Source organism: Dicentrarchus labrax, unplaced genomic scaffold, assembly GCF_905237075.1.
Source record: "Dicentrarchus labrax unplaced genomic scaffold, dlabrax2021, whole genome shotgun sequence".
Classification (NCBI taxonomy): Eukaryota; Metazoa; Chordata; class Actinopteri; family Moronidae; genus Dicentrarchus; species Dicentrarchus labrax.
Genome location: NW_026136718.1, coordinates 15,471,298 through 15,498,555, shown reverse-complemented (window position 1 = coordinate 15,498,555; position 27,258 = coordinate 15,471,298). Strand labels below are relative to the sequence as shown.

Here is a 27,258-nt window from a genome sequence, read left to right as displayed (position 1 = left end):
ATATTGACCTCCTTAAGCTTAACCTGTTTTTTTCTCTCAAAGCTAAAATCCATATAAAACTGCACTACATGATTCTGAATTTTAACAGTGACGTCATAATTTGTTTATGAAAATCTTCTACCTTGCCCACATGGTATTGTGACCTGTATAGACGGTTTGGATAAAAACAAGCCAGCATGCACACATGTGATTGGTCATTGAGCTGAAGGGAGGTGGTGGTAATTCAGACTGACAGTGAGCTGCTTCAGTGAATCAGTCTGACAAGCACACACACCCACACACACACACACACACACACACACATACATACACATACATACACACACTCATTGTACACAGTCCATTAAGAAGCCCGGCTGAAGAATCATCTGCTGTTGAACTTCTCAACGACACAGATTGTACAGGCGGTGTGTGAGAAGGTAAGGTGGAACTTTTGACTTTGTTAAAATTACTACATTTATCTACATTGAACCAAGCAATTAAACATACTGTGAACATACTGAGTAATCAGAGTTAAGGGTTCAGGAACAAACTGAAACCAAAGGAAAAGTGCATTATAATTGCATTGCACTGTACTACAACCTGTCATACTGCACATTCACAATGTATGTTGTTTGTACAGTATTTGCTTGGATATTTTAAATGCCTTGTGCAGTGACTGAAGGCTAAAATAGTTGTTTGGGTCCTTTAGGTGATTCAAAATAGTTTTAAATCTGATAACTGTACTACAAGCTTAACAAGTTTGAGAAAGGGAGGCAAATTTTAATAGTTTGGTACTTTATTGATCTCTTATATAAAAGAAGCAGGTGAAGCCAATGAATAATTCGCAAAAACAAGATGTTGAATGGAGAAGTTGGATGTTTTTTTTTTTTTTTTACTGTTTCAGGCTTTCACTGTGTTATTAAGTAATTATCTTAATGATGATTCTAAATGAATTGATTCAAAAGTGTCCCTGAAACATCATCCTCTCTTAGAGCAGCAGGTAAATGGGTCACCTGTCCTGGACCCTTTGTGCCGCCTGGCCCAGATCCAATTAATCCTGCTGACTGACCTGCCATGACTTCATTAACAGGCATTCTTAACATTAACCTCAGGGCCTCTGGCTGTCTTACGAGTCAGCAATTAGGACATGGACGTGTTTCAATATTTTAATTAAGGAAATAGAGAGAATTTCCTATGTGTCAATTATTAGTGGCGATTAAAACCACAATAATATAAGAGCAAAGGTCTGCTTTCAACCCTGTGCATGTGTTGGGATGATTCTTCCTGACAGTGTAGTGGTTACGAGAGGCTTGGATCAAAGGATCAGCCTTATTTGACATTGTCCCTGTTAGTAGGATAGTTGGTGAGCTTTAACAGCGCTGCAGTAGTAATGTGTACGTAGAAGAGGAGTTTAAAGTACTTGATGCAAACTGTTTTAATCAAAAGGTCAAAAATCATTCATTAAAAACTATTTTCTGAATAGAATTATTCACACAAGATGAATCCTATTCTACAAATAGCTTCAAACCTGTAATGCCTGTAATGGTTACATCAAGTGGCACAGAAGATCAGATTTTAATCTGCTTTTGGCACAAACCTGAGCTCACTCTGTCCATGTCTCCCCCCCCGTCTATCTCAGAACAATGTCAGGACCGAGGCCTGTGGTGCTGAGCGGCCCCTCCGGAGCAGGGAAGAGCACTCTGATGAAGAGGCTGATGAAGGATCATGAGGACGTCTTTGGCTTCAGCGTATCACGTACGTTTGTTTGCCAACTGGTTCTTGGCTTCCATCACAAAAAAACATCCTGTCTGTGGAGGAAGTAGGACAGGAGTTACAGTGTCTCAGCTTGATGGTCTAATGCTTCACTGGCCAATAGATTTTGTTATATCAGTAAATCTTTTCATTTCAATATCTAACAAAAGCAACATTACTTATGAATCATTACCTCATTTCTGGGTTTTAATAATGAAATCCTCTCTTCACAGACACAACAAGAAACCCTCGACCAGGAGAGGAAGATGGCAAAGGTACAGTAGCTCTGGCTCAAAGCACACTTGTTGGTGACAGTTAGTATCTGCACAAGCGTTACAAGTGGGTGGTTGATGTTTTTAGCACTCTCACATAGATACACACAGTGATTCACCATGCAGGAGCACTGAACTGTGATAAAAGTGTGTTTTACACCTCTTTGCTTTTTGTTTCTGTACCACGTTTCCCATCCCTCCATACCTGCCTGGTCTAAAGTAATGTCCACAACACTTCTTACTCCCAAGTGAACTGCACAAATGGTTTTGTCCCCCCTGTATAGCCCCCTTGATATAAAAGGGATAAACCTCTTTCTGTGCCTTTTTTGCTTTCTCCATAGGGTTGAACAAGCTCCCCATGCTTCTGGGGGCTACTTTACTGCCCGTAGCAGCCGTCTTTTCCTCTGAAGACTTAGACTTGTCAACCTCATTTTCGTGTCCAAACGAATCAGAAACCACAGATAAAGGTGACCTCAGTGTGATTCCTGATCACAGTTTTTAAGGCAGAGGGATGGGGGTTACTTTCATCATCCTGGCACGCTGTCATTGGATTCGTAGGAACTAGTCAGGTGACAAACAAAAAGAGAAAATGAAAAAATTAAGGAATTGGGATCAGACAGTCTACACTTTGGAGTAAAAAGCTTTTGAAAATAGCCCCCTGTTACGCCTCAGTAGTGAGTCCCATTTCCAGTCCTGTGAGGTTTTATGTCCAAAATCCTGTCCCATTTCCCACTGTGGCTCATTGATGAACCAATCATTAGCATCACAGGAGCAAGATACATCACGTGAATCTTCTTTGGGATATATAGGATCCATCTGAGCTGTTCAAACACTGCGGTCACTTCCATATAACGATAAAACTCCAGGAAACATTCAAATATTCTCTGACAGTCAGACTCAGACACTGTTCATGTTTTTATTTGTGCTGACAATATTGGATGCTGAATATATATTTATTAATCTAAAATATGTCCCATCATTTGAGTAATACAATACTTGATCTTGCTCACTTTGGACCAAAATGAGGTTTTGAACTTGCATAGACATATTCCATGTACTGCAGTTTCCCTGAGTACTGTTTAAAAGTCATTCTGCCTTGTTTTCAGGCTTATTATCTATTTGTTTACAGCACAGCCACTTCCTGCTCTATCCAGCAGACTCCTTTATGTTGTCATGCTAATGATTGTGTGCTATTGCAGCGCCCATTAGTGGTGGTTGTAGTAACATGTTTGTTTCTAAAACTCTGCTGTTTTAGATCCCCAGAGGTTTTGATGTTGTGAAGATTTAGGCCTATGGATCTGGTATGGACAATAAATCGGCTCTGGAAGTTATACTAATGACATCTTTAGAAAAAAAACATATTTCTCATCTTTGCATGCCTTTCCCGGGGAGAATGAGGGCATACTTGTTTGTTTTTTGCAATTTGAACAAACTGTCTCAAATTTAGCTCAGAAGAGAACATCATACACTTGAATATAATCTTCCACCAGTTGTACACCACAAGGTTAGCCTTTGTGCCTGGATTTTCTGTGATCTCTGTGATGTTGACTGTTTATTGTGATGAAACCGGTCTCATTTTTTACTAATTTATAGTGACTTTTCATTTCATCACCTCTCTTCAATCATTTCTTTCCATTGTGAAAGCTTTCATGGCAGAGCTAGATTCATTATACATGTTGCGTCTTGCAGACTACCACTTCACAACGAAAGAGGCCATGCAGGAGGGCATTGACAATGGAGACTTCATCGAAAACGCAGAGTTTTCCGGGAACATGTATGGAACGAGGTAAATATTTGCATCTCTGTGTGAATACCGGTGTATTTTCACAGCATAATCAAGAGCAACCTTAGAAAACATCTGTATTTGCATAATCGCTTTTTCCAGTTTCAATGATCATTTTAGTGACAATGCCTTAGCAAGCTGCTCATCTAGTTTCAGTGTCTAACTGCTGTTTCAGAAGCTTTTCCAAAAATGAAAATCTGTTAATGTGAGTGAAAATACAATATATATTAAAGTAGGCTATAATTGTCACTAATACCGGTTTAACTTAATTTACCAGAAATTAAGACTGTTGTCCTATATAAGAGAATACCCCCAGGCAAAGCCACAGGGATCAAGAGGATATATAATAGTCTGGTCACAGATGGAGCTTTAACCCCATTACGTCAAAAAGAGCAACGCTGCGGCTCAGCACCTTGCGTGTCAAGTTTAATCTCTCCCTCTTACTCTGAAGATAACACACACATACTCACTGCAGTAACAGTCTGAGCAGCTTGGATCAATGCGGTGATCCTCTTACCTTAGTCACCACGTGTGAGAAGCACAAAATTACATGATTACACTCTCGTTGGACATTGTCAAGCCTGTCAATTTGCAGTGGTGGTTGTTTAAAAAAACCTCCTGTCTGATAGAATTTTATAATGTAACAATGCATCGATTCTCCAGTAAAGCCGCCATAGAAGACGTGCAGGCCCAGAACCTAATCTGCATCTTAGATGTGGACATCCAGGGGGTGAAGAGGATTAAAGAGACTGACCTGAACCCTATCTACATCTCCATCCAGCCTCCCTCCATGGAGATCCTGGTAAATGTCCAACATAATATATTACATTAATGTAATATATTGTAATACTTCAATGCACTTTTAGGCTTATTTTATCAATTAAGCTTTGTCCTTGTTCGTGCAAAGTAGGCTGTGAAGAGTGACAGATGTGCTAATTTATGACATTTATTCAATGCTTTTTGTTGTTATATACTTTAGTCTCCTTTAAAAAAATGGTCAAATTGGTCTGAGAAGAATAAAAAATGAAGAAAAAAAATGCAACTTTGTGGAATTTGTGAACTGCAGACATGACTGCTGTTTTGTTACTTGATGGATCAGCTCTTGTTTAAAAAAATACCCTTTCTCAGGAAAAACGTCTGAGGGACAGGCAGACGGAAACAGAGGAGAGTTTACAGAAACGCCTGGAGGCAGCACGCATCGACATGGAGCTCAGTAAGTTTCTCTGCAGTTCTACTTGGACACAAAATATAGACAGACATGGCATCTGATTCAATTCTCTTTTCTAGGTAAGGAGCCTGGAGTGTTTGATGTTGTTATCATTAACGATGACTTAGAGAGGGCCTATGAGGAGCTGAAAGACATCCTCAATGAAGTGAGTGAAACCAGGAAATGTCCTTATTTGTTTAACTTTGCTACTATTGTCTGGCAGCTGTTGCATGGAAGCTTTGGTTAAATGTGAAAGAATCCCTCATCTCTCTTCGTACAGGAAATCCAAAAGGTTCAGGAAGCCAAATCATAAGAGGGAAGCAGTAACCCAGTCTTTCTGCTGCTGGACAGAAGAACCAACACTTGTGACTCACACAAACACACACAAGTTTGTTTTTCTTTTACCCTCTATGTTATGTGGTCAGAGGTTTCATGCTGAATGGTGCTCAGATGGAAAAGAGGGATTTTTGTTCTTGACTGAGAGAACAGGGCTAGAGTGTGTGTTAGATTTAGTCAAATTAATGGTTGAAATCTCCTCATCCATACATTACTGTCGGCTCAGCTGGCAGGTAAAATAAAAACAATACGTACAACGGCCAGATTATGTTCCACATTTGGTCTTTGAAATCCAAAGTTTGGCACTGGCCTGCCCTCATGTGTGGAGTACACATCAGTACCTCCAGTCAGTACCTAGTACACACACCGCAAAGTGTTGAGACATTTTTCAGAAGATAGTTCCACTTTCATTTATTTGTTTTGTTGAATACTAATGCAGTAGAAATAAATTCAGTCATAGTTAGGTATATTATCAAAAATATTGGTGATTTATATTGACTAATATTATGTTATTTAAATAATTACTCCCATGCTGCATATTATTTAAATATTACAGGAAGGAAGTCCGAGATAAAATCACTGCATGTGTTACATTTACAACCTTTGCATGTATGTTTGTGTGTTTGTATACAAATGAGACTGAATAAAGAATGTGAGGACAATGACTGACCACTTTTGTGCCATTTAATTAATCTTTCATTCACTAACTTATAATATAAGTATTAAGTATTATGAAACTTAAAAGCATCTAATAAAACCTGTAAATCCAATCAAGTTCCCATTTATACATTGCATCTTTAAGGCAAAACGTGTACATTTCAAAATAAAATATATCACTCAGAAAAATATCTGCTTTCTGTGTGAAGAAGAAACAGAAAATAGTTTTCACTTTAAGGCCAAACGTGCATCTGTCTGATACTGAGGTGCAAAGCAACAGTTTCTCTTTTACAACTCATAGACTAAACCTTATCCCTGATATGTTTCCATTTAAACCAAAGCGCAAAAAATGCAGCACACTCACATATACAAACAGATAAATACGCTTTGAAACACTCTGAAAACTCATTAAGACGCATCACATTTTCAAAATTGATGGATTCTAAAATGATTTAAAAATCTGACCTGGCTCCAGCTAGCCAGAAAAGAGCCACACAGGAAACATTCAGCTGAAATTAAATGTGCTGGTTATAAAGCTGCAAAGTTGGTGGAAGAAACCCCCCACAGTGTTGCCTTACTGGAAGAAGGGACCTTGAAGCTTGGTGCGGACCTGGTCTCGTTTCTCCTCCTTCTGCTTGAGGTATTCTTTAAGCTTGTCTGTGGAGAAACACACTTTGGAGTGTCGGCCTTTGTGTGGGGCACGATGGCCACGCAGCCATGGGTTCTGGAGACACTCGGCAGCAGTGGGTCTCCCCCTGTATTCATGTTAAGATACACACATTAACGTAATTCACTAATACAACCTTTTACACAAATAATATTTGGTTTGGTTTAAATAAAAAGAGAGAGACACTCACCAGGATTTATTATTCAGGCTGCTCTTCATGAAGTTTAAGGCTCCCTCTGACAGACCGGGGTAACAGCGTCCAAACTGAATCTTCCCTTTTTTGATATTCCTGTCTTGCTCCCAGCTGAGCTCTGCATGGAACGGGCTGTCGGCACTCAGCCTAGTGAAGGCAAAGAGAAAAAAAAAAGACACAGAAGATACATTATACAAAAATACATACAGCATATCTCAGAAGTACAGAAGAGTCGGACGGTAGCATTAACATTTCATTATCCAAGGACTGAACTAATCAGCCTACATAACCAAAACTAAAACTTACATAATGAAACAGAATATTATTTAAAGAAAGAACACTTTGACTTTGTTCTGATACGTAACCACATTTATCAAATCACAATAAAACATTTTTTTAAATGTAAAGTGTAAAGTAGAAAGATTTTAATAAAACAAACATGGTTTTATACAATATTCAACTATTCGACCTTTACTGAAGCTCTACTTACATGATGAATAAGAGAACTCCAATAGCCCAGACGTCAGTCTCAGGCCCGACACCCTGACCTTCCAGGATTTCCGGAGCTTTAGGAAGCACAATATAAACTGACAAAACAGACAGACACGAGATATTTTTCTTAAAGACTTGCTGTTACGAGCAATGCCACATTCACTCACATGCTTTATTTTCCAAATAAGGAAAATGAGTCAAACCAAAAAGAAATGGATTGAAGTATAAAAATAAGAATGGACTTGGGTTTGTTAGGCTATGGTAGCAAGGATCAGCTGAGGTGGATGAAGTTAGGCTGAATTATTTCCATCCATCAATCCGTCCTCCCTTAAAGAATGTGTACCTTTGCTGCGGCAGTCTGTTGAGGCCATGATAGTCAGAGGTTTAGTACATTAGAAGAATCTGCAACAATGCAAGCATCAGAATCTTTTAGTTTGCCTTTTGAAATGAAGCAAGAATTACATCGGTACCTTTGCTCTCTGACAGGCCATGGATGTGCTCGATGTTGAGAGGTTGACCGGGTGTGAAGGACTGAGCCGAGCCCAGGTCAACTAGCTTCAGGTGGTTACAGTCATCAACCAGCATGTTGTCAGACTTCAGGTCCAGGTGGATGACCCGACGGCTGTGAAGGTAGTCGACTGCACTCAGAATCTGAACCAGCAGCTCTGCGACATGAGTCTCTGCGTACAGATCTCTGACAGAGAACAAACACAGACAGATGGGTTTGTTAAGCTTAACCACAGTACGGAGGGACTGCCACAAATGGCTACAGGTTGCACAAAAATAATCTTGGCTACAGATAATAATTATATAAAGACATTACAGTGATTAGTTACAGTTAAGTGTCCTCTAGGCTCATCTCAATCATCTGCAATTGGTGTATAGTTGGATTTGTGTAGGTGATCTCAAAACCACTGAAATAGTATGTTAAAATTACATCAACATTGTCCATTAGATGACATTAACTCATTCTCTCTAACAACTAATATGAGCCCCAATTAGAGCAGCATTTGTCATCGGAATTCTGTTGCTTATTTTAGTTTTTTCCTGTCTTCTTAGACTAACTAGAGCGTCTTATTTTGGAATTACATAGTGATCAGTTCTGCCAGGATTATTTCTCCTAAAGGCACCTTAGGACAAAATAAGTATCTGATAAAGAGAACTACTAGACCAAAGGACTGAGACTCACCACGATAATAAGGAAATCATCCTCCAAAAACCATTAATATCTAGACAACACTTTGGAACAAAGTGTTTGACAGACAGATCCACCTACCTATTCACATTGACATCTGGTAGCATGGCAAAAATGACACATGCATAAAACAAAGACATTTTTGATAAAATAAACAATTATATCCGAAATATATCACAGCATTTTTTCCAAAATGGATTCTTAATATTGTCTTTTTGTGTATAAATTCATACACAAGCTATCTGGTCCTTGTCTTATGTTTCTCAAGCCTTCCTTTACCTCACTGCTAGACTGTAGAGCAGCTCCTTGCCCGGACAGAGCTCCTCCACTAACACCAGGTAGCAGGTGGTGATGTAGGCAGTGTGCAGCTGCACCAGGTGGGGATGATGAAGCCTCCTCAGCAGCTGGTATTCCCTCAGCACTAACTGTCTCTGCTGTGCCTGGTAAGGGGTGATCTTGGCAGCAAACACTTGGCTGGTCTCAACATCCCTGCACAGGGTTATTACACTGAAACGACCCCTGAGAGAGAATCAAATAAAAGATGAAGAGGTACAGAGAACGGCCATAGTTTATGGCAAATTGGTGCCTAAGAGAAAGGGGGATGAAGGAGATGAAACTATCCTTTTCCCAATGCATCTCCTGTGACAGGGAATAGGCAGATAAAGAAAGGATGATGATGTACACCTCAAAAATTAATCTTTTTTTAACATTAAGGGTAAAAGAAGATTGAAAATGGTGAATATCAATACAGGTTCAATTCAGAAATATCACAATGTGTGACAGACTTAAAAAACCTAAAAAGTCACACCTGTGTTTCAAATTGAAAACACGATTATGTGCAAACAGAAGTAAATACTACAGTAAAAAAAGTGTATTCATAAAAATCCTACCTGTTGATCTCAGAGAGGAAACTGTAGTTCTTCTGTGTTGTCTGTTGCTCAGAGCCAATGACCTTTGACCCCAGTGACTTAGTCTGGATGAGAGGAATGTGAGTCTCTGCACAAAAGATTAAATTCAGGTGAAAATACTGCAACCCTCCATGTAGTAGCTGTCCGTACATTAATGTAAATCTGTATGTTAAACACTCCAAACCAGTGAGCCAAATTCCTGCTACATTTACAAAACCTGGTCTCAGATAATAAAAAAAACCAGTAAAAAAAACCAGTGAAAAATGAATGAATGAGATCACAAATGTGCAACAGCGAACATGCAATGTCATGTTTGAGAGTATTGTTTTTGCCTTCAGGATGAGTAGCCATAACAACAGGTGCTGATGCTTCACTGAAAGGTCCTGCTCCTGTCTTGGTGATGCAGCCCACCCTGAACACATAAGAAGCTCCTCTGGGTAAATCCTTCACCACATAGCAGCTGTCTGTCACCTCCTCTGACAGGACCGTCCATTGCCCACCTAAGGAGGCACACGACACATGAGTTTCACTGTAAAATCTACACATTTGAATGTGCTTGCAGTAGATTTAAGCAGTAATATTAGTGATGTTGTTGTGTAGGAAATAAAATGTCTGACATCAATTTGAAAGAACAAAAGAAGCATACAGCCGTGATAAAACTTACTGGGAAGTAGCCAGTGTCAGTTGGCAAGACGCAGAAAAAACCCAGTTTAACATTGTTTTGTCTTCAAATACACTGTGCCAGGATAAGAATAATACTGTGCCTTGCAAGCACACTAGTCTAGTCTTACAGAACTAGTCTTCAAAGCCAAAACAGTCACACTACAGGGGTAGTGTTTTTTACTGCACAAGCCTGATGAGATATAATTTGGTATTTCTTAGTGTGGAACGACAACCTACAATAAATTCAGTATTGACTGCTTAAATTGTAGTAATCAGAATTTTTGTGTAGACTAATTTGGTTTTCTTTTAACAAAAACCACTAATTTAATTTCTGTGCAGCTGTATCATCTCTATGAACCCACCATCTGTACAATACTGCACACAGTAGGTGACAGGGTCGCTAGACTGGACTGGTCTCCAAACCAGTAGGACTCCACCTCCCTCTAACTGGAGCACTTCAGCTTTGTTGGGACGGACCGGCACATCTGAAAATGATGGAGCAGAAAAAACAACCAGGCTTTTAGCAAAATGATGATAGGATTTCAGACCATTTCAGACATAATCCACAGAATATAGTTTATTCACTACCTTTTGTCTTCTTGAATGTGGGTATTTTAAAAGAAGGCAAGAGTTTGGATGTTCTCTTTTTTGGACTCTCAAGACCAGTGCTACACTCTCTTTCAGGTGGGACGGGAGCTGATCCTTTTACTATTGGTCCTGTTATAAAAGAAAAACAACACAAAAAAGATTTGATTGTATAAAATTACTGTCAAATGTAAAGGGTAGATGTACAATATTTAACTAAATTAAAGAAATAATGCGCTTGGATAATGTATTTTTCTACAGTTTTTCTCCTCAATATTGTTGCTGATTGACATAATTTTCTGTTTAATGATAAAATAAAATTGGCTTAATTTGCAGTAGCTCACCTCCTTTACTAACATCCTCCTTACTAGAAGACCTGGAAAACAGTTTGGTCAAGCTGGAGGCTGAAGCTCTCATTTTCTTCCTCAGAGACATGGTGGGGGTATCTGGCTTCATGATCTCTCCTAGCGTGGGTCCTAACTCTGCGTTCTCCAGCTGGGAGTACGAATGGCCGGTCCAGGACTGCCTGCGGAAGATCTTCAGCAGTCCCAGCTTAGGTGACTTTCCCGTAGGTGGCCGGGCTTCGAGGGCTGGAGCAGATGCATGCCTCTGGAGGCCATAGCCCTCCTTCTTGTCCCTGGCCCTGGGCGGCCTCTCTGGAGCCTGAAGAGAAGAGAGGCTGGGACTGGGGCTCGCTGTTAATGGAGTCCCTGGTTGACCTCTGCCAGATAAGTTGGGGTTGGAGCGGGTACGGTTACGCGGTGGTGCCTGGGGAAACGAGCTTCTGGGTTTCACTTCGTGGAAAGAACATGGGGATGGTGAAATCAGAGGCTCCCCCCGATCATCATATCCTTCACTCTCTCCTGACCTTCCTCTGAGATGACCCCGAGTAAGCTCCTCACAGGAGCCGAGTCTACTTGAAGAGTCTGAGCCACCATGCCCCAAAATAGACGATTCGGCCAGAGAACCCTGGGAGCCAGCCAATGTGTCGCCATGTGTCTGCTCCCGATCCAGCCCCATTCTGTCTCCAGCAAGGAGGCTTGAGGGAACAGTTGATCCACCCAGCATGCAGGCCCCTTGTATCGCAGCGACAGAGCCTCTTCTCCTTGTGGGTCGCCGAGGGGTCGGGATGGCCAGTGAGTTTCTCCCCGCCACTTCATCATCTGTGAAATCTTCCTTCAGACTTTGAGAGCCTTCTTCTTCACCTGACTTTGTGCGTTTGGGTGAGCTGGGAGATCGACGAGAATACTCATCAAGAGACCTGCTCCTCCTGTGAGGGGGTACATTGGTGTGGGCGAGGCCAACGCCACTGTCAAAGGAACAGGACTTCTGCATGGTAGGCTGGACAGATCCCCGTCTCTGGCCACGATTGGTCTCTGTCTCATCCTCCACATATTCAATAAGAGGCTCATTGAGACGTCCTGAAAAGCTTCTCCGGAGTGGTTTACGGCCTCTCTCCTGCTTTTTGGCCTGGAATTTGTCCCGTAATGTCATGTGTCTGGCAGACATGGGTGACAGCTGATGGGAGGTGCTGTAGAAAGTGCTCCGAATGACGCTACCTCGAGGGATACGACCTCCATCACTTCCCGAACCCTCATCCCCATCAGATAGGTAGAGAGATGGACTACTGTCCTTGCTGAACCTACGCTCCCTCTGAGGTGTCTGTTGGCACGACATATCTGATGACGCAACTGACTGCCTGCTCAGACTCCGCTCTAGTACACTCCTCCTTCCTACCATCTCCCCATCCTCTTCCTCCCCTAATGTCACTTCCTCTTCCTCCTCTGCATCTAGGTGGAGTCTGGCAAAAGGCTCGGGGATCTGTGCTCTCTCCATTAAAGGATCGTAGTCCTCCTCGGTTTCTTCCTCCTCTTCAGTCTGACTGCAGTGCTGGAAAAAGTCCCAAGAGTCAGCTTCATCATACTCAGATGAGGAGCCACTGCTCATAGAGGTGCTGCTGTGTTCCCGGGGCTCGCGGGGTACTGTCACTGCAGTGTCTCTGAGAGGAGCGTCCAGCAGCTCAGGTAGGGGCCTCAACGTGAGAACTGACCCAATACAAGTCAAAGAACGCTGGAGGATAGATGAGAAAGCTACTGGTGAAGAGATGTGTTTTATTTTAAGGGAATTATATAATGTACAGTGAATTCAACTCACGTAATCATTTAACTTCAAAATGACAAGTACTGCCTTTGCCCCCCAGAGGTTGTGGGTTCAATGAATAACACAGGACAAGAGAGGTAACTCACCTGCCATTTCCTTTTTGAGATGAAGGCTTTCAAACTCCTTGTGTTTATTTCATCTGTGTCTTCTCCTGCATGTGCATCCTGAACACAGATACAAAGATGTATGTTTAGATTTGTGCCTAAGTTATAGTTTTTGAATACAGTAAAGCTTAATTAAAACACTTGATGTGCCTCATACCTGAAGCCATTCGTGGCTCAAGCACTCAAAGGCAGATGGTCGCTTCCTAGGTAGAGGAAAGGAAAGGATTTGGAGTGGTCAGCTATGTTGCACCTGTACTGACAATATTTTTTTTATTTACATTGAATACGAATGACTCTAATGTGAAAGGAGTGCCACCACAGCCACAGAGAATTATCAGCCTGGTAAATGTAGTTTTATGCATTTTTAAATTTTTTTTTGAATTATTGGGTTATATTTATTTATGGGTTACTTGTGGAATTAGAAATGGCAATGTCACTCTTTTGTCACTGGACTGGATTGATTGACAGTGTGAGCAATAAGAAAACAGGTTCCCTACTCTGGATCTGGCTGAAGGAGCATGTGGAGAAAGTTCTGGGCCTCCGGGCTCCTGTACGTGACATCAGGGGCATCCCAGTTCAGGGTGCCCTCCCCCACCCTAAGCAGAGTAGCACGATCCGTCTCACCCGCAAAAGGGCATCGGCACACCAGACTGTCAAGATAAAGGTAAAGTGTGATGTAAATAGTCGACAGAAACTCAGGAATCGTATGCTTTTGGATATACTGTATTGGAGATTTGAGAATATCACCAAAATTACAGGAATACATACCATATGTAGGCTATAACACCTACAGACCTGAGAGAGAAAATAGAAAATATTATTGTAATGTTATTTTAGTCTGTACACAGTTTGGTATACATTTTTGCTTCTATTCAAATATCTGTGTAATACTTGTAATAAAAAATGGTCCACAACATCTGGAAATTCATCAGGGAGAACTTCTTAACTCCTACTTAAACTCACCAAATATCAGTGGCCACAGTTACCGGCTCTAGGTGAACAATCTCAGGGGCAACAAACTCTGGTGTACCAATCATACTGTATTGGTGTCTGGAGGTGTCTATTTCTTGGCAGAAGCCAAAGTCACAGATCTTGATCTCATCTCGGGGCGGATACACCATTAGGATATTATCAGGCTGAAGGGAGTGTAAATAACAATGAAGTTAAGAACTGCACAAAAAATAATGGCACAGTCAATAATGCAATGTTGACTGGACCAGAAAACTCACTTTAATGTCCAGATGTAAAATGTTCATGCTGTGAATGTGACCAACTCCTTCAAGGATTTGCTGGATGTACGACTGAACCTAAAATAAAATTAAGAATATTAATCAAGAGCCATAAATACTTAGAAATAAGTAAATAATAAGAAAAATATGTTTTTGTAGGGAATAAGCTTGTACCTCTCTCTCTGTGACTGATCCTTTCAGTAATAAATGGTCCAGAAGTCCATGAGAACAGCACCTAGAAATAGTGTTAAAGAACTCTTAACTGAATACCAACAAACTGCCACTGTGAGGAAAAAGGAGTGAACATTTTACAGGGGTTTGCAGGATACATTTCTGTGATCAGCACCAGAGTGCGTCTGGTGCAAAAGAAGTCCAGCAGACAGGCCACTCTGGGGTGAGCCAGACGGGATAGCAAGTCCCTCTCCTGGAAGGCCCTGGTCCGAGTGCTGCTCCGCAATGGCAGAAACTTGGCAGCAAACACTTCACCTGTCCTTCTGTGGACTACACGCTTCACGACCCCAAAGGTTCCCCTAAAACGCAAAGAAATAATGTTGATGACATCAAATCTTAACAGGGCTAATGGGCAGGTGGACTACATAAATATGAAGTACAGGTTTACCTTCCCATTTCCTCGTGGACATCATAGACAGAGAATAACTTCCTTCTCTTTCCCAGTTCTACCTCTCTCTCCTGCCGCTCCAGTGGACCTACAGAGAAAACAAAACCTATGAATAAAACAGGTCCACCACTTGGACCAACATCAGTCAAAATATATTCCTTACAACAATAGGATTTTGTGACATGTTTTACACCTAAGCTTCGTTGACCATTAGCCTTTGGTATAGGTTTGCAGTTAGATCTGATAAATTAAACAATATCTATACAACTAAAATAACGATGCATGGCAGCACTGCTGTTTTCTCACCTTCATCCACTGTCAGCTGAGCCTGACACGAAGCATGGCCAGAGTCATTGTAGGCGAAGCAGGTGTATATGCCACTGTCCTCACCCTCAGGGCACACTATGGTTGCTGAGCAGCGGGCACCATGCTGTATCATTTCCACATTCTCATTGGCTGCAAGCAGCTCTCCATCCTCCAATCACAGAGCAAAGAGTAACGTTTTAATAGGTCAATTCTGGTCAAAATGTTGTCTTGTGTTTAACAGTAAACATCTTTATGCTTTATTCATTCTCAGACTATTTTACATGAAAAAAAACACAAATTACAGAGAGAAAAAAAGATTTAATATCAACAGACATATTTTTTTTAAATCGGTGCCATTTATGGTATCCATTTTGGTATGTTTCCCTGGTTGAATATAAAACAGTATATACAAAAGTAAACTATATGGTATATCAAAATCAACCCTTCAGCAGGGAACCACTGATCTACAGTGCTCTTACCTTGTACCACTGTATCTTAGGAGTAGGTCTTCCTGTGATAATGGCAGTAAATGTAGCTGGTTGGCCAGGCTCAACACACAGGTCCTCAGCAGGTACTTGGATGGAGGGAGGAGCTGAAGAGGAGATCAGATCAGTCACTAATCACACAAACTTTGGCAGAAGTCAAACTCTAATGCTTAGAATACAAGACTACCATCTGTAATTTCCTGCATTGACTCTGAGATGTAGATCTCTTCCTCTTCATCCTCTAGGTAACGCAGAGGCTGCTGTTCTGGATGACCCATGGATGTGGAGGCAGTAACAGCCTCTTCAGTACTACACTCAGCTCTGGAGGCAAAGATAAGATAAAAGGAAAAGCTGATTATCAAATACTACTGATCAGTCCAGGGTAATTATCTATTCACCAAACTCTTTAATGGATGCTAAGATTTAAATTATAATTTATTATATTATATTATAATTTACCATCAAGTTCTAATCTCACAATTGTTAAAGTATTAAATCGAGACTTTAACCAAACACAGACTAAATTTACCAGTTTAAAGCTTGATACCTATTTACTTCAAATGAAGGTGATGGAGGTTAATATAGAAGTATAGTTGGTGGTGCAAAACCTACTGTTCCGGATGTCCGGGAGGGAAGAGCATCTTTGCAATAGAAGTGGGGCTGAAATCAGTCTGCAACCATTTCTTCACAAATGCAGTGGACCAGCCCTCTGAGTCTGCATCTATAAAAACCAAAATGCCACTCAGCAGGAATTTATGGTTCAGACACTTAAAATAAATTATGTATTTTTTTCATATATTTTAAGGAATTATTGTTGTTGCCTTGACTGCACCACTAGTATACTGAATTATTGGAAAATGAAAAGTGAAAAAGTACATTACCTTACATACCAGGAGCAGTAATAATGCATTCCTTACCTCAGTACTTGAGGGTTTAACCCCACTAACCCAACACATCAACAAGACATGGGCGCATGCCCACTCCTGCTTGGAGGTAAAGGGGACACCTGCCCAGCACATGACCATCTTGTGTTCGTAGGAGTGAAGAGTTAGCTGGGCATGCGTTGGCAGGAGGAGAAAGGGGAATGCCAAGTGGTTATTTGTTATTATGACAATGATGACTTACATGGAACGGTCCATGTGAGGAACTTCCTGCTTTAGGACTAGTATAAGGAAGATGGAAAAAACATGTAGGTTATGGACAATGGAAGGGCAAATATGGTGAACCGGTGGCAAAACTCCAGAAAACAAATACACCAGTGAGTGAGACAGCTATAGTCCATATAAAGAATATTATATGTCGAACTTACTGTACGTTTTCATCAACATCTAATCATTTCATTGAATGTAGCTGAATTATTCTACTCTATTATACTTCTTTTATTGCTGACATTGCTGACCCTATGTAATATTAACAGTGGCAAATAAATAAATACAAGCACAGCTGGAAAATCCCTTCATAATATAGAACAGTAACAGGGGTACTTGCTATCTCTGTATTTAAATTACTGCTGGTAGTTTATGGCACCTCAAGGTCTTGCTGACTTTTGGGTCCTAGTGTCACTCGTAGTGGAGGAAAATAATCTAGTCTCTTCCAACTCATGCCCTCTGTGGAAAGTGGAAACATTGAGGGAGAACATGATGAAAAACACAAAAACATTCCATACAATAAATGTATCAATGTCTTTTCATGGGTGAAGATGCTGGGAAGTGCAGTATGGTGTTTATGTTGTATGGTAGCCACTAGATCCTGCTGGGTCATGGCAATAAAAGGTTGTTAGAAATAGTTATTGGTAAGTCTGAGGATTCTCTCACATGACTTAACAACGCTCAAAGTGTGAACTACACACAGAAGTGACAGTGTGACTCACCACTAGTCAGACAAACAGATGAAGTGACCGGTGAAACATGTTCAAGACCAAAGTGCAAAAGTTACAATCGGTACATGGATTAGGTGAGAGATGGTTATGTTTAAGAATCGGTTTAATGTGATTAAGGTCATTATAGCGGTAGGGTTATAGCAGATGTATACATCGTGCACTTAGGAAGTATGTATTAGTCATCACATGCTGCCTTTTAAGTCAACCTTGACAATCACTTAACTCAAATGGCAATTTCAGAAATAGAAAACTGAGAAATGAAAAAAAAAAAACAGTATAGGTGTGCTTTTAGCTAATGCATACCACCATGTAATACAGTTAATAGTTGTGAATCCACATTTACTGCACTTTGCTGATGGAAATCTGTTTGGCATTCATGCACAGACAGCAGCCCATGCCATAATCCCTAGGGATCTAGTGACAACTGGTATGGTAGTCGGAACTACTTATGATGTGAGTGTGTGTGAAATGGGAAAAAGGAAAATGTGAGTAAAATCTCAAAATGACCATCACCTGGATAGAATGAATGAATGGTAGTGGTTGAAAGTGGAAATTGTTGCAGTTTGTTGTGAAGAGATGTCATATGATGTGATGCAAAAACAGTGACAGGATCAAAGGTGAGGTGAACTTGGAGTAAACTGGAAAATGGCATGTGCTTCATCCCTTCTCAAACACAGCTGAACTAGTGAAAGTGTCCACATGAAAACCTTATTGAGGGTTTCCATTGTGTGTGAAGGATATTTACCTTCGGCAGGTCTGGCCAGCCTACCTTTAGGAGGTAAGTCCTGTGGTTGGTCGTTCTCAATCTCAATCGGGAGTACATAAGCGGGGCACAGCCCTGCTTTACACTTGACACAGCCAAACTCATTCCAGAGCTAAACAAAACAAAACATTTGAATCTTAAAGAAAGATAATACTAACTTGATGTCTTGATACATGGTAGACTTTATGGATATGGGTTTTATACCTCACACTCATACTGTCCGATATCTGCCTCGGTTGCACTGATCACCGTCAGACACAAGATCCCACTACGAGCATCATTCAGGATGGAGTACTTTTGCTGGTCAGTTAACTCTCTGCCATCTTTCAACCACCTGCCAAACCCAAAGAGGGATGTGTTTGACAACACACAATGACCAAAAAATCATCTAGCAACTATTGTGGTCACATTTTCGCGGTGCTGACAGACCTGATTCGTGGTAAAGGAGTAGTCAGTGTGGAGCAGGTAAACTGTATATCTTCTCCTTCTATCAGACAAGCACTCTCTAACCGACACACAAATCTGGGTGGAGCTGGAGAGAAGAATAAATACATTAAAGTGTCATCAGTGCCCTTATAAGTAGGCATAGACTAATAGTGGTAGATGTAGTAGTAGTAGATCTAATAGAAGTAGCTGTCACAATCATGAATGTAATAGCAGCTGTAACAGTACTAGCAATGGTAGTAGTAACTGCAGTTGGGGTATTGATGATTGTATTAGTAGGTCGAAATTAGAAACTACAGAAGCAGTAGTAGTAGTTCTATTAACAACAATAATATTAAGTGTGATAACTGTAATCATAGTGGTACTACTAGTGATAAACGTTTAGTAATAGTAGCTGCACAAGCAGTAGAACTAGCACTGGTAATAGTAGTTTTAAAGTTGGAACTGCTAGTAGTAGTTTTGGCACAATAACTCATACTAAACAATAGTAGTAGTAGTTTGTAGGTTTATAATTAAATTGTAACCATAGTACTAATATGATGAAGTACAGTCATAGTATATATGTCCTGTGTCCCTCTGTGACAGTACATGTATTCACCTACAAACACAGACATGGCTCTGGACTGAGACAACACTCAAGTGGTTTAGATGCATCCACAGACTCACCCTGCACTGCAACCTTAGCCAGAGTGCCAGCACTACCCATGGAGCTGTTAGCATAGCAGGCATACTGCCCAGAGTCCTCTGCAGTGAGACTATCCAGAATGAGACTGCAGGTGCCTGAACGGTCTGTTGTGATGATGTGACGGGGGTCATCCTCTAAAGGAAGGCCATCTAAGAGGTGGACAACAGATTTGTAAGCACTGTATCCAAAAAGTGGATGATACCTGCTTCTTACAGATACTGTAACACTATGGTACATTTATACAGTATATACATATTTTAATTAGTTTTTTCTGACCTTTGAGCCAGCTGATCACTGGTTTTGGCGATCCTGTGACTTTACAGGTTAGTTTGATTGTCTGTCCTATCTTTGTTGTGCAGTCAGACAGCAGTGACTCAAACACTGGTGGGCCTGTTGATAGACACAAACACAGATAGTGTTGTGATTCATTGTCAAAATCTAATTCCCTTCCCAAAGAAACACTTACTGTTAGTTGGCAGGCTGGACATTTGCTGTAGCTCTTTCAGGTCTTTCAGCCATGAGAGTTTAACCAGGGAGGAGCGGCCCTGCAGTGTGTACCTCCGCAATGAACCCCTGTGCTCGTGCCACAACCCCCAAGACTTTTCATCTCCACCCACAGTCTCCTTTATTTCCACATCATTCAGCTGGGTAGGTTGCACAGGTGAGGAATGGGAAAGACAAGTGAGTGGGAAGATGAAGTCAGGAGTCAGTTTAGGAATTGTCATCACATGTGGCCAAATGTGGCATTAAACAGCTTAGTTTTCATGTGGCTTCACCTACTGTTGGGAGGAAGAATAAGTAAGAAAGCAGAACAGATCTTACCTTCATTTTGTTCTTGAATGTGTAGGTGTCACTGTTCATACTGGTGTCTCTTTTCAGTTTACACAGTACAATGCATTCCTTGAAGAGAAAGACTTGTCTCTGATGCCCTCTAGAGGACGTCTTAATTTCTGGAGTTTCCTCCCACACTGTGAAGACTCCCTGAAGTGAGGACCAAACAGTAAGATGACCATATGTGACTTGATGTGTTTCTATCTGAGTGAATGTTTATGAAGATATACTTTTTAGTCCGTATTATGGAACAGTTAGTTATTCGTCTTTTCTGGTAAAACCGAGTCATTTCAGCTCATAAAAAACAAAAAAACACTTAAGTCTGTCAACTTCTTCTCACAGCATTATTAGTAGTTGTGACAAAAACTGAAATGAGCCAGTCATCTGTAGTTACCTGTCGCACAGGCTCGCCCAGTGCAGTTAGAGGAGCTGGGTAGTTCTCAATCAGGGACACCTGGTGCATGTTGTCAGACCTCCATGGTAGACAGGACACCATGGAGAAGGCATCCTCCAAAAGACAGCAGCTCTGGCCACTTTTGGCTTTGTTCTTGATTAGCTCCTGCCAAAAGCATATTTATTTACATCCCATGAGTTCAGCTCACACACTTTTAATGAACAACAGTAGGACAAGCTTAAATCCTTTTGTTGAAATAATACAAGTTGAATTTAAATATACTTTTTAGTCTTTAGTTATGAATAATTGCCACTATCACGCTGACATTAATGTTTAAGGTTTCAGACACATAAAATAAACTGTATGCTGACCTTCAGTAAAGCCTGGTAGGTTTGAATCCTCTCCACTGGTCGCTGGAGGAAGGTAAGGACATCCATGACAGGAGCCTCAGGCTTACCAGATTCTGTTAACTCCTGAAGTGTAATGAGCAACATATTAAAGAAATAAAGAACATTAAATCAGTGTAATAAAGTTGATATTAGGCATTTTTCATGTTAGTGTTCATGTTTAAATTAAAACAGATTTTGTGGATACCTTGAAATACAGTTGGATAGTCTTGTCGTTAAGGCAGGCCTCTGCTTGTGCTTGTCCAACCATGTAGTGAAGATACTTCTCAAAGTCCTCATTGTGCTTGATCAGATGCATGGCCACATCGTCGTCTGTGGCACACTCTCTCAGACCGGGAAGGAGGGACCTGAGAAGACATTTTATTATTTATTTGCATATTCAGTTGCATATTATACATGAGTACAGTGTATTTCTTGTGGATGTCATTACCTCTCATGCAAAAACACAATGTCCTTGATATTCCTGAAAATGATCTCTTTTTGGTTGAGGATGTTAATGGGGATGTGGTGGCTGGAGTCCAAATAATTTAGCTGTTGAGAGGTGAACATCTTCATCTCCTTTACAAACTCCTCTTCTCCATCAATCAGGCCTTGGATCAGTTGGCTGAAGATTAAGATAATTTAATGCAGACTGGAAGGGTTTTCCATCATCACATAAGTGCAAGAAATAACCAAATAGTAGAAATAATAATAAAGATATGTACAGTTTTACAACAAACATTAATTACGCAAATGCATGTGTCCAATAACAATACATATAAATCCAAATAATAGTGCACATCCCTCCCTGTTTGTTGAATCTGTCAGTATATAATAGAGAATGACAGACCTCAGAGCTCTCCTGTACTCTTCTCCTGTGGACCCAATTCCATCAAGATCCTCTTGAGGCGCTCTCAATTGTGGGAGGGTCTCCTGTCGGAAAGACCATTATGTATTTTAATAAAATCCTTTTCATTTCTTATTGTTATTGACAGTACAACATTGCAAACTAACAGTATATTATCATTGTTTCAGAACATGTTTGGATGTATACATTGTACCTTTCTCTTCTTCTCCAGGTAGGCTGGACACATCCATCCCTGTCGAGCAGGGTTGGTTTTGGTGGGTTTGGTCCTCACCAACCATCTGTCAGGATGAACAGAATCCAGGACCTCTATAAACTGACCTTCCTTCAGAATAAAACTGTCCCTATTTCCACTGATGGGACTGCAGTCAGCTCGAGCCACATACATTTCAAATGTCTGGGGTGAAAAAAGCAAACACATACTTTAAAGTTTATACACTCAAATGGGAAATATTACTTTTACAGATTGTAACTAAATTAAATCACATTTATTACATGAATATTTACAAAAGTACCTCTCGTCTATCTTCTTCTCCATCTGACTCAGATCCAGAAACAGTACTAGTTAAGGGTGTGTGAGCACGGTGGTGTTTAGGAGATGGTGTCCTCAGTCTACCTTCATGAGCTCCTACAAATTAGAGGGGAAGATATCTATGTTGTACTTGTTATGAAACCTAATAAGAACTAGTGAAGATCAATTGAAAACAGCCGTGAAAAAAAAAACATTGCTGACCTTTGATTTTCAGTAGTTTTTTAGGAGGCTGTAGAGGAGCTTTCTGTTCCTTATCATCTTTTACAGGAACTTGCTCTGCTGCTTTTGTCACTTCCCTGTAACAGTATTCATAAATATTTTGGGTATTTTTATGAGCTTAATATAAAAGATTAGCAATAAAAATGTAATCTTCTCCCTGCCCTCTCACCTTGGTACAGCTGGGCCCGTCTCAACAGGTTCCATCATATCCGGAGCTGTGTCATAATCAGAGGGACTCGACACTGTTGAAAGCATAAAATCATATGTATTATACTGTGATAATAGGGCCAAGAAAATCTAATTTTTAGTGATTACAGTGAATAAACATGTTACTCACTTGAGCTGGCAGCAATGATTGAAGATCCTCTCCTCTCTTTCAGTCTCTTCGGAGCATCCTGCTGCTCCGTCATGTTGTAGGCCTCCCACAAAGAGACACTCACACTTTCTACATAGTTTGCAGCATCTGTAGCTGTAGTGGGTATCTGGATTTGAGCCTCAGGAAGATTCTGAGCCTGTGTTTTGGCCTGGGCCTCAGGCTTTGGCTGGGCGAGTTGCAAAGGAGTTATGGCTGCAAGGGGTGGGTGTACAGGCTTCTGGACTATCGGAGTGGGCTTCTGAGGCTGTACTACGGTAATGTTTCCATTGTAGGAGGTCACACCAAACTTATTCACCACCTCACATGTATAGATTCCACTGTCACTGGTTGTCAGGTTTTTGATTACCAGTGTACATACGCCACTCTCTGTAGTCTGAATTCGAAATCGATGGTCATTAGTGATTTGTTGGCCGTTTTTCAGCCAGCGCACTGCGCTGGGTTTTCCCTCTACAGTGCACACTAGACTGACTGTACTATGAAGATCTGCATTCTGGTTCTTAAACACCTCTTTAAAGACAGGTCGCATGTCTTTGCGCGTTTTGTAGCCTTTGAAGGCAGCTTGGATCTTGACCGCAGCTTCTTGCAGTTGTGGTTCATCCTCAATGTTGATGTCAATCTCTGGTGTAGCATCCTTTGCTTGTTGGGCCCTCTGGGGTACAATAACTGGAGGAAGAGTAAAGGTTTGGTCAACAGAAGAACCAGGGGACTGGACATTCCTTAGGATCGCTGGCATCTCAGTCAAAGCCTCTGAGAAAGTTTCATCTTCAGAAATGTAGAGCAGAGGAATCTCTTCTGTCATCTTTATTTGCTGTTCTTCCTCCCTTCTCCTTGGCTCAACCGCCAGTTTAATTTCCTGTTCCACTTCAGGTTCTTTCCTCATGGGTTTCACTGGTTTTTTGAATGGCTGTTTGACGTTCGCGCCCTTCTCTGCAGCTTTCACCGGTTGCTTAATTTTCTCATCTATCTCAGAGTCTGTTGTTACTGATTGTTTCCTCGCGGATCTTGGTTTCACTTCAACCTCTTTTTTCAAAGGCCCAATTGACTGCTTAATTGGCTGAGCATCTGATGTTTTCACCACAACCCTTGTCGTTTGTTGATCGTCCTGATCTGTCTCTGTGTCCCTTGAATATTGCTTTTCCATTCCCCCCTTTGCTTTGCTTTTTATCCTTATAGGTGGTTTTGGAGGGGTGAATTCAGCCTCTTTTTCTAAAGTTTTTTCAGTTTTTTCTAGTGACTGTTTGTCCTCTGTAGACACTTTCTGTTTCAAATCGTCTCTCTGTTTACGGTCATCTTCAGAATCATTTACAGAAGGCTTTATTGATTGGATACTGATATCCTCAGTTTCCTTTGGAACATATTTAAGTGGTTCCTTACCCCCTGTTACCTTTCCTTTAGTTCTTACTGGTGGTTTAAAAGGTTCCTCTTCTATTTTGTCTACTTCACCCACCTTTACTGTAGACTTCTCTTGTTCCTTCATTGTTTCTTTCCCCATTAACTTCTCTAGTGGTTTCACAGACTGTTTTTCATCCACACTGTTTTTCCACAGCTCTGTTCCTGAAAAGGTTTCCTTCCTTTCAACTTCACTGCTTTTCTCTGATGGCTTTCCTAGTTGTTTTGACCCCTGTTCAACTTCATGTGCCTTTTCGAGACATATTAGTGGCTGTTTCTTTTGTTCAAGTACAGTGTCTCCCAGAATTCTGTTTGAGTGACTCTCTAACTTCCTTCCTTGAAGTCTTGTCTCCATGAAAACTTCTCTCTCTGTTTCCAAAGGCATTGGTGGCTCTTCCGCCTCTCTATCAACCCCATAGTCCTCCCTAGGTCTCATTGTCTTGTCAACCTCCTTGTACACCTCAGTGTCTTTCTCCTTGTGCCCCTCCAGTTGAGTTACATTCTGTGCAACATCTTTCTCCATAAACCTTGCAAGTTGGATGTCCTTTTGGTCTTCATTATTCTCCCTCAGCATAGACTGTTTTAGGTCAAACATTGGCTCCACATCTTTTTCTAAACTTGCAATAGATGCTTTCCTATTAGCTCTCTTTTTGGGCTCTGGAGGAATAGGCTTCTCATTCTCTGGAGTAGGAGTTGGCTTGGAAACAGTGCCCTTTGCTCGAGGCATTATTGTAGGAGGCTCTATCTTTGGAGTTGGTTGTAGTGCTAGACAAGAGGTTGAAGGAAAATATAGTATATTTATGGGAGGTGGAGGTTGAACAGAAAAGAACATGGGTAAACTCATCTTATTCATGTAACTTTGGCAATTAGGTATCAAGATGCACATACCTTTCACTGACACAGCTGCAGTAGTCTCTGCGCTTCCTGCTTGACATGTGTAACTGCCATTGTCCTCAGGTTTGAGCTCTTTGATGTGGAGCTGGAGGAGGCAGCCATCCTGCTTGATCTCATACTTGCTGTTAGCTCTCAGTGGCAGCTTGTTCTTCTTCCATTGTACAGACACTCCAGGCTTAGACAGCTCACAGCACAGGGAGGCTGTAGCTCCCTCTTCAGCTTCTATACTTTGTAATTCTTTGTTGAAAACTGGAGCAAGCTCTAGGTAGGTAGGACAGAGTGGACCAAAATATTAATTGAGAAAGAGCCAGACAAGACACCAAATATGATTTTTAAATAGATTTTGTTTTCATGGTTTGATTTGGATTATATATTAAATGTGCTTGATAGAAGGAGTTTGCAACAGTTCACACAATCACATTTGAGGATTAAAATTATAGTATACCTCCCTGTCATTGAGAACTTGAGAGGCAATACAGTAAAATGTTCCATGCATACACCACAACAGGTGTACACACCTTTCACTGTCACAGCTGCAGTGGTCTCTGCACTTCCTGCTTGACATGTGTAGGTACCACTGTCTTCAGGTTTGAGCTCTTTGATGTCCAGCTGGAGGAGGCAGCCAACTTGTTTCATGTCGTACTTCCTGTTAGCTCTTAGTGGCAGCTTGTTCTTCTTCCATTGTATGGACACTCCAGGCTTAGATAACTCACAGTACAGAGAGGCTGAACCTCCCTCCTCAGCCTTCACACTTTCCAAGCATTTCTTGAAGAATGGTGGGAGCTCTGGGAAATGGGTGCAGATTGGAAAAACATAATCATAGATTTTCAGTGTAACTGGAAAATGTATAAAACCTAACTGGAAAAGGACAAAATTGTATTTGAAAGAAATACAGTATCAAGACTTTTCTTATAATCTAGGTTGGTTTGCAATATGAGCAACATAATATGTACAAGAAGTTTTAGATAATCATAGGAAAGTACATTAATTTTTATTATGTCATTTTTTTTGTACATTGTTAAAACAGGATTTTTCATTGCTATGAAAATGTCCACATATACACACCTTTCACTGTCACAGTTGCAGTGGTCTCTGCCATTCCTGCTTGACATGTGTAGCTTCCACTGTCCTCAGGTTTGAGATCCTTGATGTGGAGCTGTAGAAGGCAGTCATCTTGTTTCATCTCATACTTCCTGTTAGCTCTCAGTGGCAGCTTATTCTTCTTCCATTGTACAGACACTCCAGGTTTAGACAGCTCACAGCAAAGGGAGGCTGTACTTCCTTCCTCAGCCTTCACACTTTGCAAGTCTTTCTTGAAGAATGGAGGAAGCTCTGTGAAAACCAAGGAGGGAAATGTCTTTAGCGTGTGTTTTTCCTTAAAGAAATGCTGCTCGAGAGATTACCAAACATGGACCAAACTGGGTTTTGTCAAGACTACCTATGTGTACTTACATGGTAGATTGGTGGGAACTGATATTTTAGAAATTACAATGAGTCCCAGAAAGTTCAGACAGTCACCAAAAAACGATTTCAACATTACATTACTTGTCTGTGGCTTGAGAGTATGTTGATATAGTAAAATATTCAAATGCACACACCTTTTACAGACACAGTTGCAGTGGTCTCTGCACTTCCTGCTTGACATGTGTAGCTGCTACTGTCCTCAAGTTTGAGCTCTTTGATTTGAAGCCGGTGGAGGCAGCCATCCTGCTTGATCTCATACTTGCTGTTAGCTCTCAGTGGCAGCTTGTTCTTCTTCCATTGCACTGACACTCCAGGCTTAGACAGCTCACAGCACAGGGAGGCTGTTGCTCCTTCCTCAACCTCCACACTTCGCAAGTCTTCCTTGAAGAATGGTGGGAGCTCTGGGAAATAAGGTAAGTAATTGTTAGAAAAACATTGGAAAGGGTTTGAAACCTGACTGGAAGGAGACTAAATTGTCTTTGATGATAAATGAAAATGAAAACCCTGCAACCTATTTATAGATGGGTGGGAGTGTAATATTA

At 41.0% G+C, this 27,258-nt stretch overlaps 2 protein-coding genes across 17 annotated transcripts in view; one reads left to right on the top strand and one right to left on the bottom strand.

Annotated features, from left to right (window-relative positions):
- The first annotated feature begins 270 nt into the window (after nucleotides 1-270).
- On the top strand, nucleotides 271-5,596 carry guk1b (guanylate kinase 1b). 2 transcript variants are annotated; one of them, XM_051377594.1, is made up of 9 exons: nucleotides 271-419; nucleotides 1,622-1,737; nucleotides 1,968-2,009; nucleotides 2,348-2,473; nucleotides 3,696-3,792; nucleotides 4,453-4,591; nucleotides 4,918-5,002; nucleotides 5,077-5,162; nucleotides 5,277-5,596. In XM_051377594.1, the coding sequence occupies exons 2-9, from the start codon at nucleotides 1,626-1,628 to the stop codon at nucleotides 5,307-5,309; spliced, it is 720 nt and encodes a 239-aa protein (XP_051233554.1). In that variant the 5' UTR covers nucleotides 271-419; nucleotides 1,622-1,625; the 3' UTR covers nucleotides 5,310-5,596. The 2 variants fall into 2 exon arrangements, with proteins under 2 accessions (XP_051233554.1, XP_051233555.1); XM_051377595.1 differs by lacking the exon at nucleotides 2,348-2,473 and having other exon boundaries at nucleotides 276-419.
- A 387-nt stretch (nucleotides 5,597-5,983) lies between these two features.
- Nucleotides 5,984-27,258, bottom strand: part of obscna (obscurin, cytoskeletal calmodulin and titin-interacting RhoGEF a) — a 40,749-nt gene continuing 19,474 nt past the window's right edge. For 5 of the 15 annotated variants that reach the window (XM_051377557.1, XM_051377556.1, XM_051377560.1 and 2 more), the window contains 45 exons: nucleotides 26,851-27,117; nucleotides 26,318-26,584; nucleotides 25,771-26,037; nucleotides 25,247-25,513; nucleotides 22,931-25,123; nucleotides 22,763-22,835; nucleotides 22,576-22,670; nucleotides 22,358-22,470; nucleotides 22,039-22,239; nucleotides 21,828-21,910; nucleotides 21,429-21,602; nucleotides 21,186-21,345; nucleotides 20,963-21,064; nucleotides 20,592-20,756; nucleotides 20,189-20,347; nucleotides 19,833-20,010; nucleotides 19,643-19,756; nucleotides 19,348-19,515; nucleotides 18,667-18,769; nucleotides 18,442-18,571; nucleotides 18,244-18,349; nucleotides 16,208-16,316; nucleotides 15,783-15,916; nucleotides 15,590-15,702; nucleotides 15,111-15,279; nucleotides 14,805-14,892; nucleotides 14,515-14,715; nucleotides 14,360-14,420; nucleotides 14,186-14,263; nucleotides 13,920-14,092; nucleotides 13,725-13,751; nucleotides 13,454-13,606; nucleotides 13,114-13,159; nucleotides 12,939-13,016; nucleotides 11,037-12,762; nucleotides 10,696-10,824; nucleotides 10,470-10,592; nucleotides 9,777-9,944; nucleotides 9,427-9,532; nucleotides 8,816-9,055; nucleotides 7,812-8,035; nucleotides 7,685-7,699; nucleotides 7,340-7,436; nucleotides 6,847-6,996; nucleotides 5,984-6,744 (listed from right to left, as the gene is read on the bottom strand). In XM_051377557.1, the coding sequence (XP_051233517.1) occupies nucleotides 6,564-6,744; nucleotides 6,847-6,996; nucleotides 7,340-7,436; nucleotides 7,685-7,699; nucleotides 7,812-8,035; nucleotides 8,816-9,055; nucleotides 9,427-9,532; nucleotides 9,777-9,944; nucleotides 10,470-10,592; nucleotides 10,696-10,824; nucleotides 11,037-12,762; nucleotides 12,939-13,016; nucleotides 13,114-13,159; nucleotides 13,454-13,606; nucleotides 13,725-13,751; nucleotides 13,920-14,092; nucleotides 14,186-14,263; nucleotides 14,360-14,420; nucleotides 14,515-14,715; nucleotides 14,805-14,892; nucleotides 15,111-15,279; nucleotides 15,590-15,702; nucleotides 15,783-15,916; nucleotides 16,208-16,316; nucleotides 18,244-18,349; nucleotides 18,442-18,571; nucleotides 18,667-18,769; nucleotides 19,348-19,515; nucleotides 19,643-19,756; nucleotides 19,833-20,010; nucleotides 20,189-20,347; nucleotides 20,592-20,756; nucleotides 20,963-21,064; nucleotides 21,186-21,345; nucleotides 21,429-21,602; nucleotides 21,828-21,910; nucleotides 22,039-22,239; nucleotides 22,358-22,470; nucleotides 22,576-22,670; nucleotides 22,763-22,835; nucleotides 22,931-25,123; nucleotides 25,247-25,513; nucleotides 25,771-26,037; nucleotides 26,318-26,584; nucleotides 26,851-27,117 (9,974 nt within the window). In that variant the 3' untranslated portion in view covers nucleotides 5,984-6,563. Of the gene's footprint in view, nucleotides 6,745-6,846; nucleotides 6,997-7,339; nucleotides 7,437-7,684; nucleotides 7,700-7,811; nucleotides 8,036-8,617; nucleotides 8,634-8,815; nucleotides 9,056-9,426; nucleotides 9,533-9,776; nucleotides 9,945-10,469; nucleotides 10,593-10,695; nucleotides 10,825-11,036; nucleotides 12,763-12,938; nucleotides 13,017-13,113; nucleotides 13,160-13,453; nucleotides 13,607-13,724; nucleotides 13,752-13,919; nucleotides 14,093-14,185; nucleotides 14,264-14,359; nucleotides 14,421-14,514; nucleotides 14,716-14,804; nucleotides 14,893-15,110; nucleotides 15,280-15,589; nucleotides 15,703-15,782; nucleotides 15,917-16,207; nucleotides 16,317-18,243; nucleotides 18,350-18,441; nucleotides 18,572-18,666; nucleotides 18,770-19,347; nucleotides 19,516-19,642; nucleotides 19,757-19,832; nucleotides 20,011-20,188; nucleotides 20,348-20,591; nucleotides 20,757-20,962; nucleotides 21,065-21,185; nucleotides 21,346-21,428; nucleotides 21,603-21,827; nucleotides 21,911-22,038; nucleotides 22,240-22,357; nucleotides 22,471-22,575; nucleotides 22,671-22,762; nucleotides 22,836-22,930; nucleotides 25,124-25,246; nucleotides 25,514-25,770; nucleotides 26,038-26,317; nucleotides 26,585-26,850; nucleotides 27,118-27,258 lie in introns of those variants that run through there. The other 10 variants (XM_051377567.1, XM_051377570.1, XM_051377563.1 and 7 more) reach the window with 8 other exon arrangements.

Bases quoted from the DNA above. Each gene is read 5' to 3' on its own strand.
- guk1b (XM_051377594.1), top strand. From the start codon at position 1,626: ATGTCAGGACCGAGGCCTGTGGTGCTGAGCGGCCCCTCCGGAGCAGGG. The intron at 1,738-1,967 runs GTACGTTTGTTT...CTCTCTTCACAG, and splicing joins CTTTGGCTTCAGCGTATCAC to ACACAACAAGAAACCCTCGA. The intron at 5,163-5,276 runs GTGAGTGAAACC...CTCTTCGTACAG, and splicing joins TGAAAGACATCCTCAATGAA to GAAATCCAAAAGGTTCAGGA.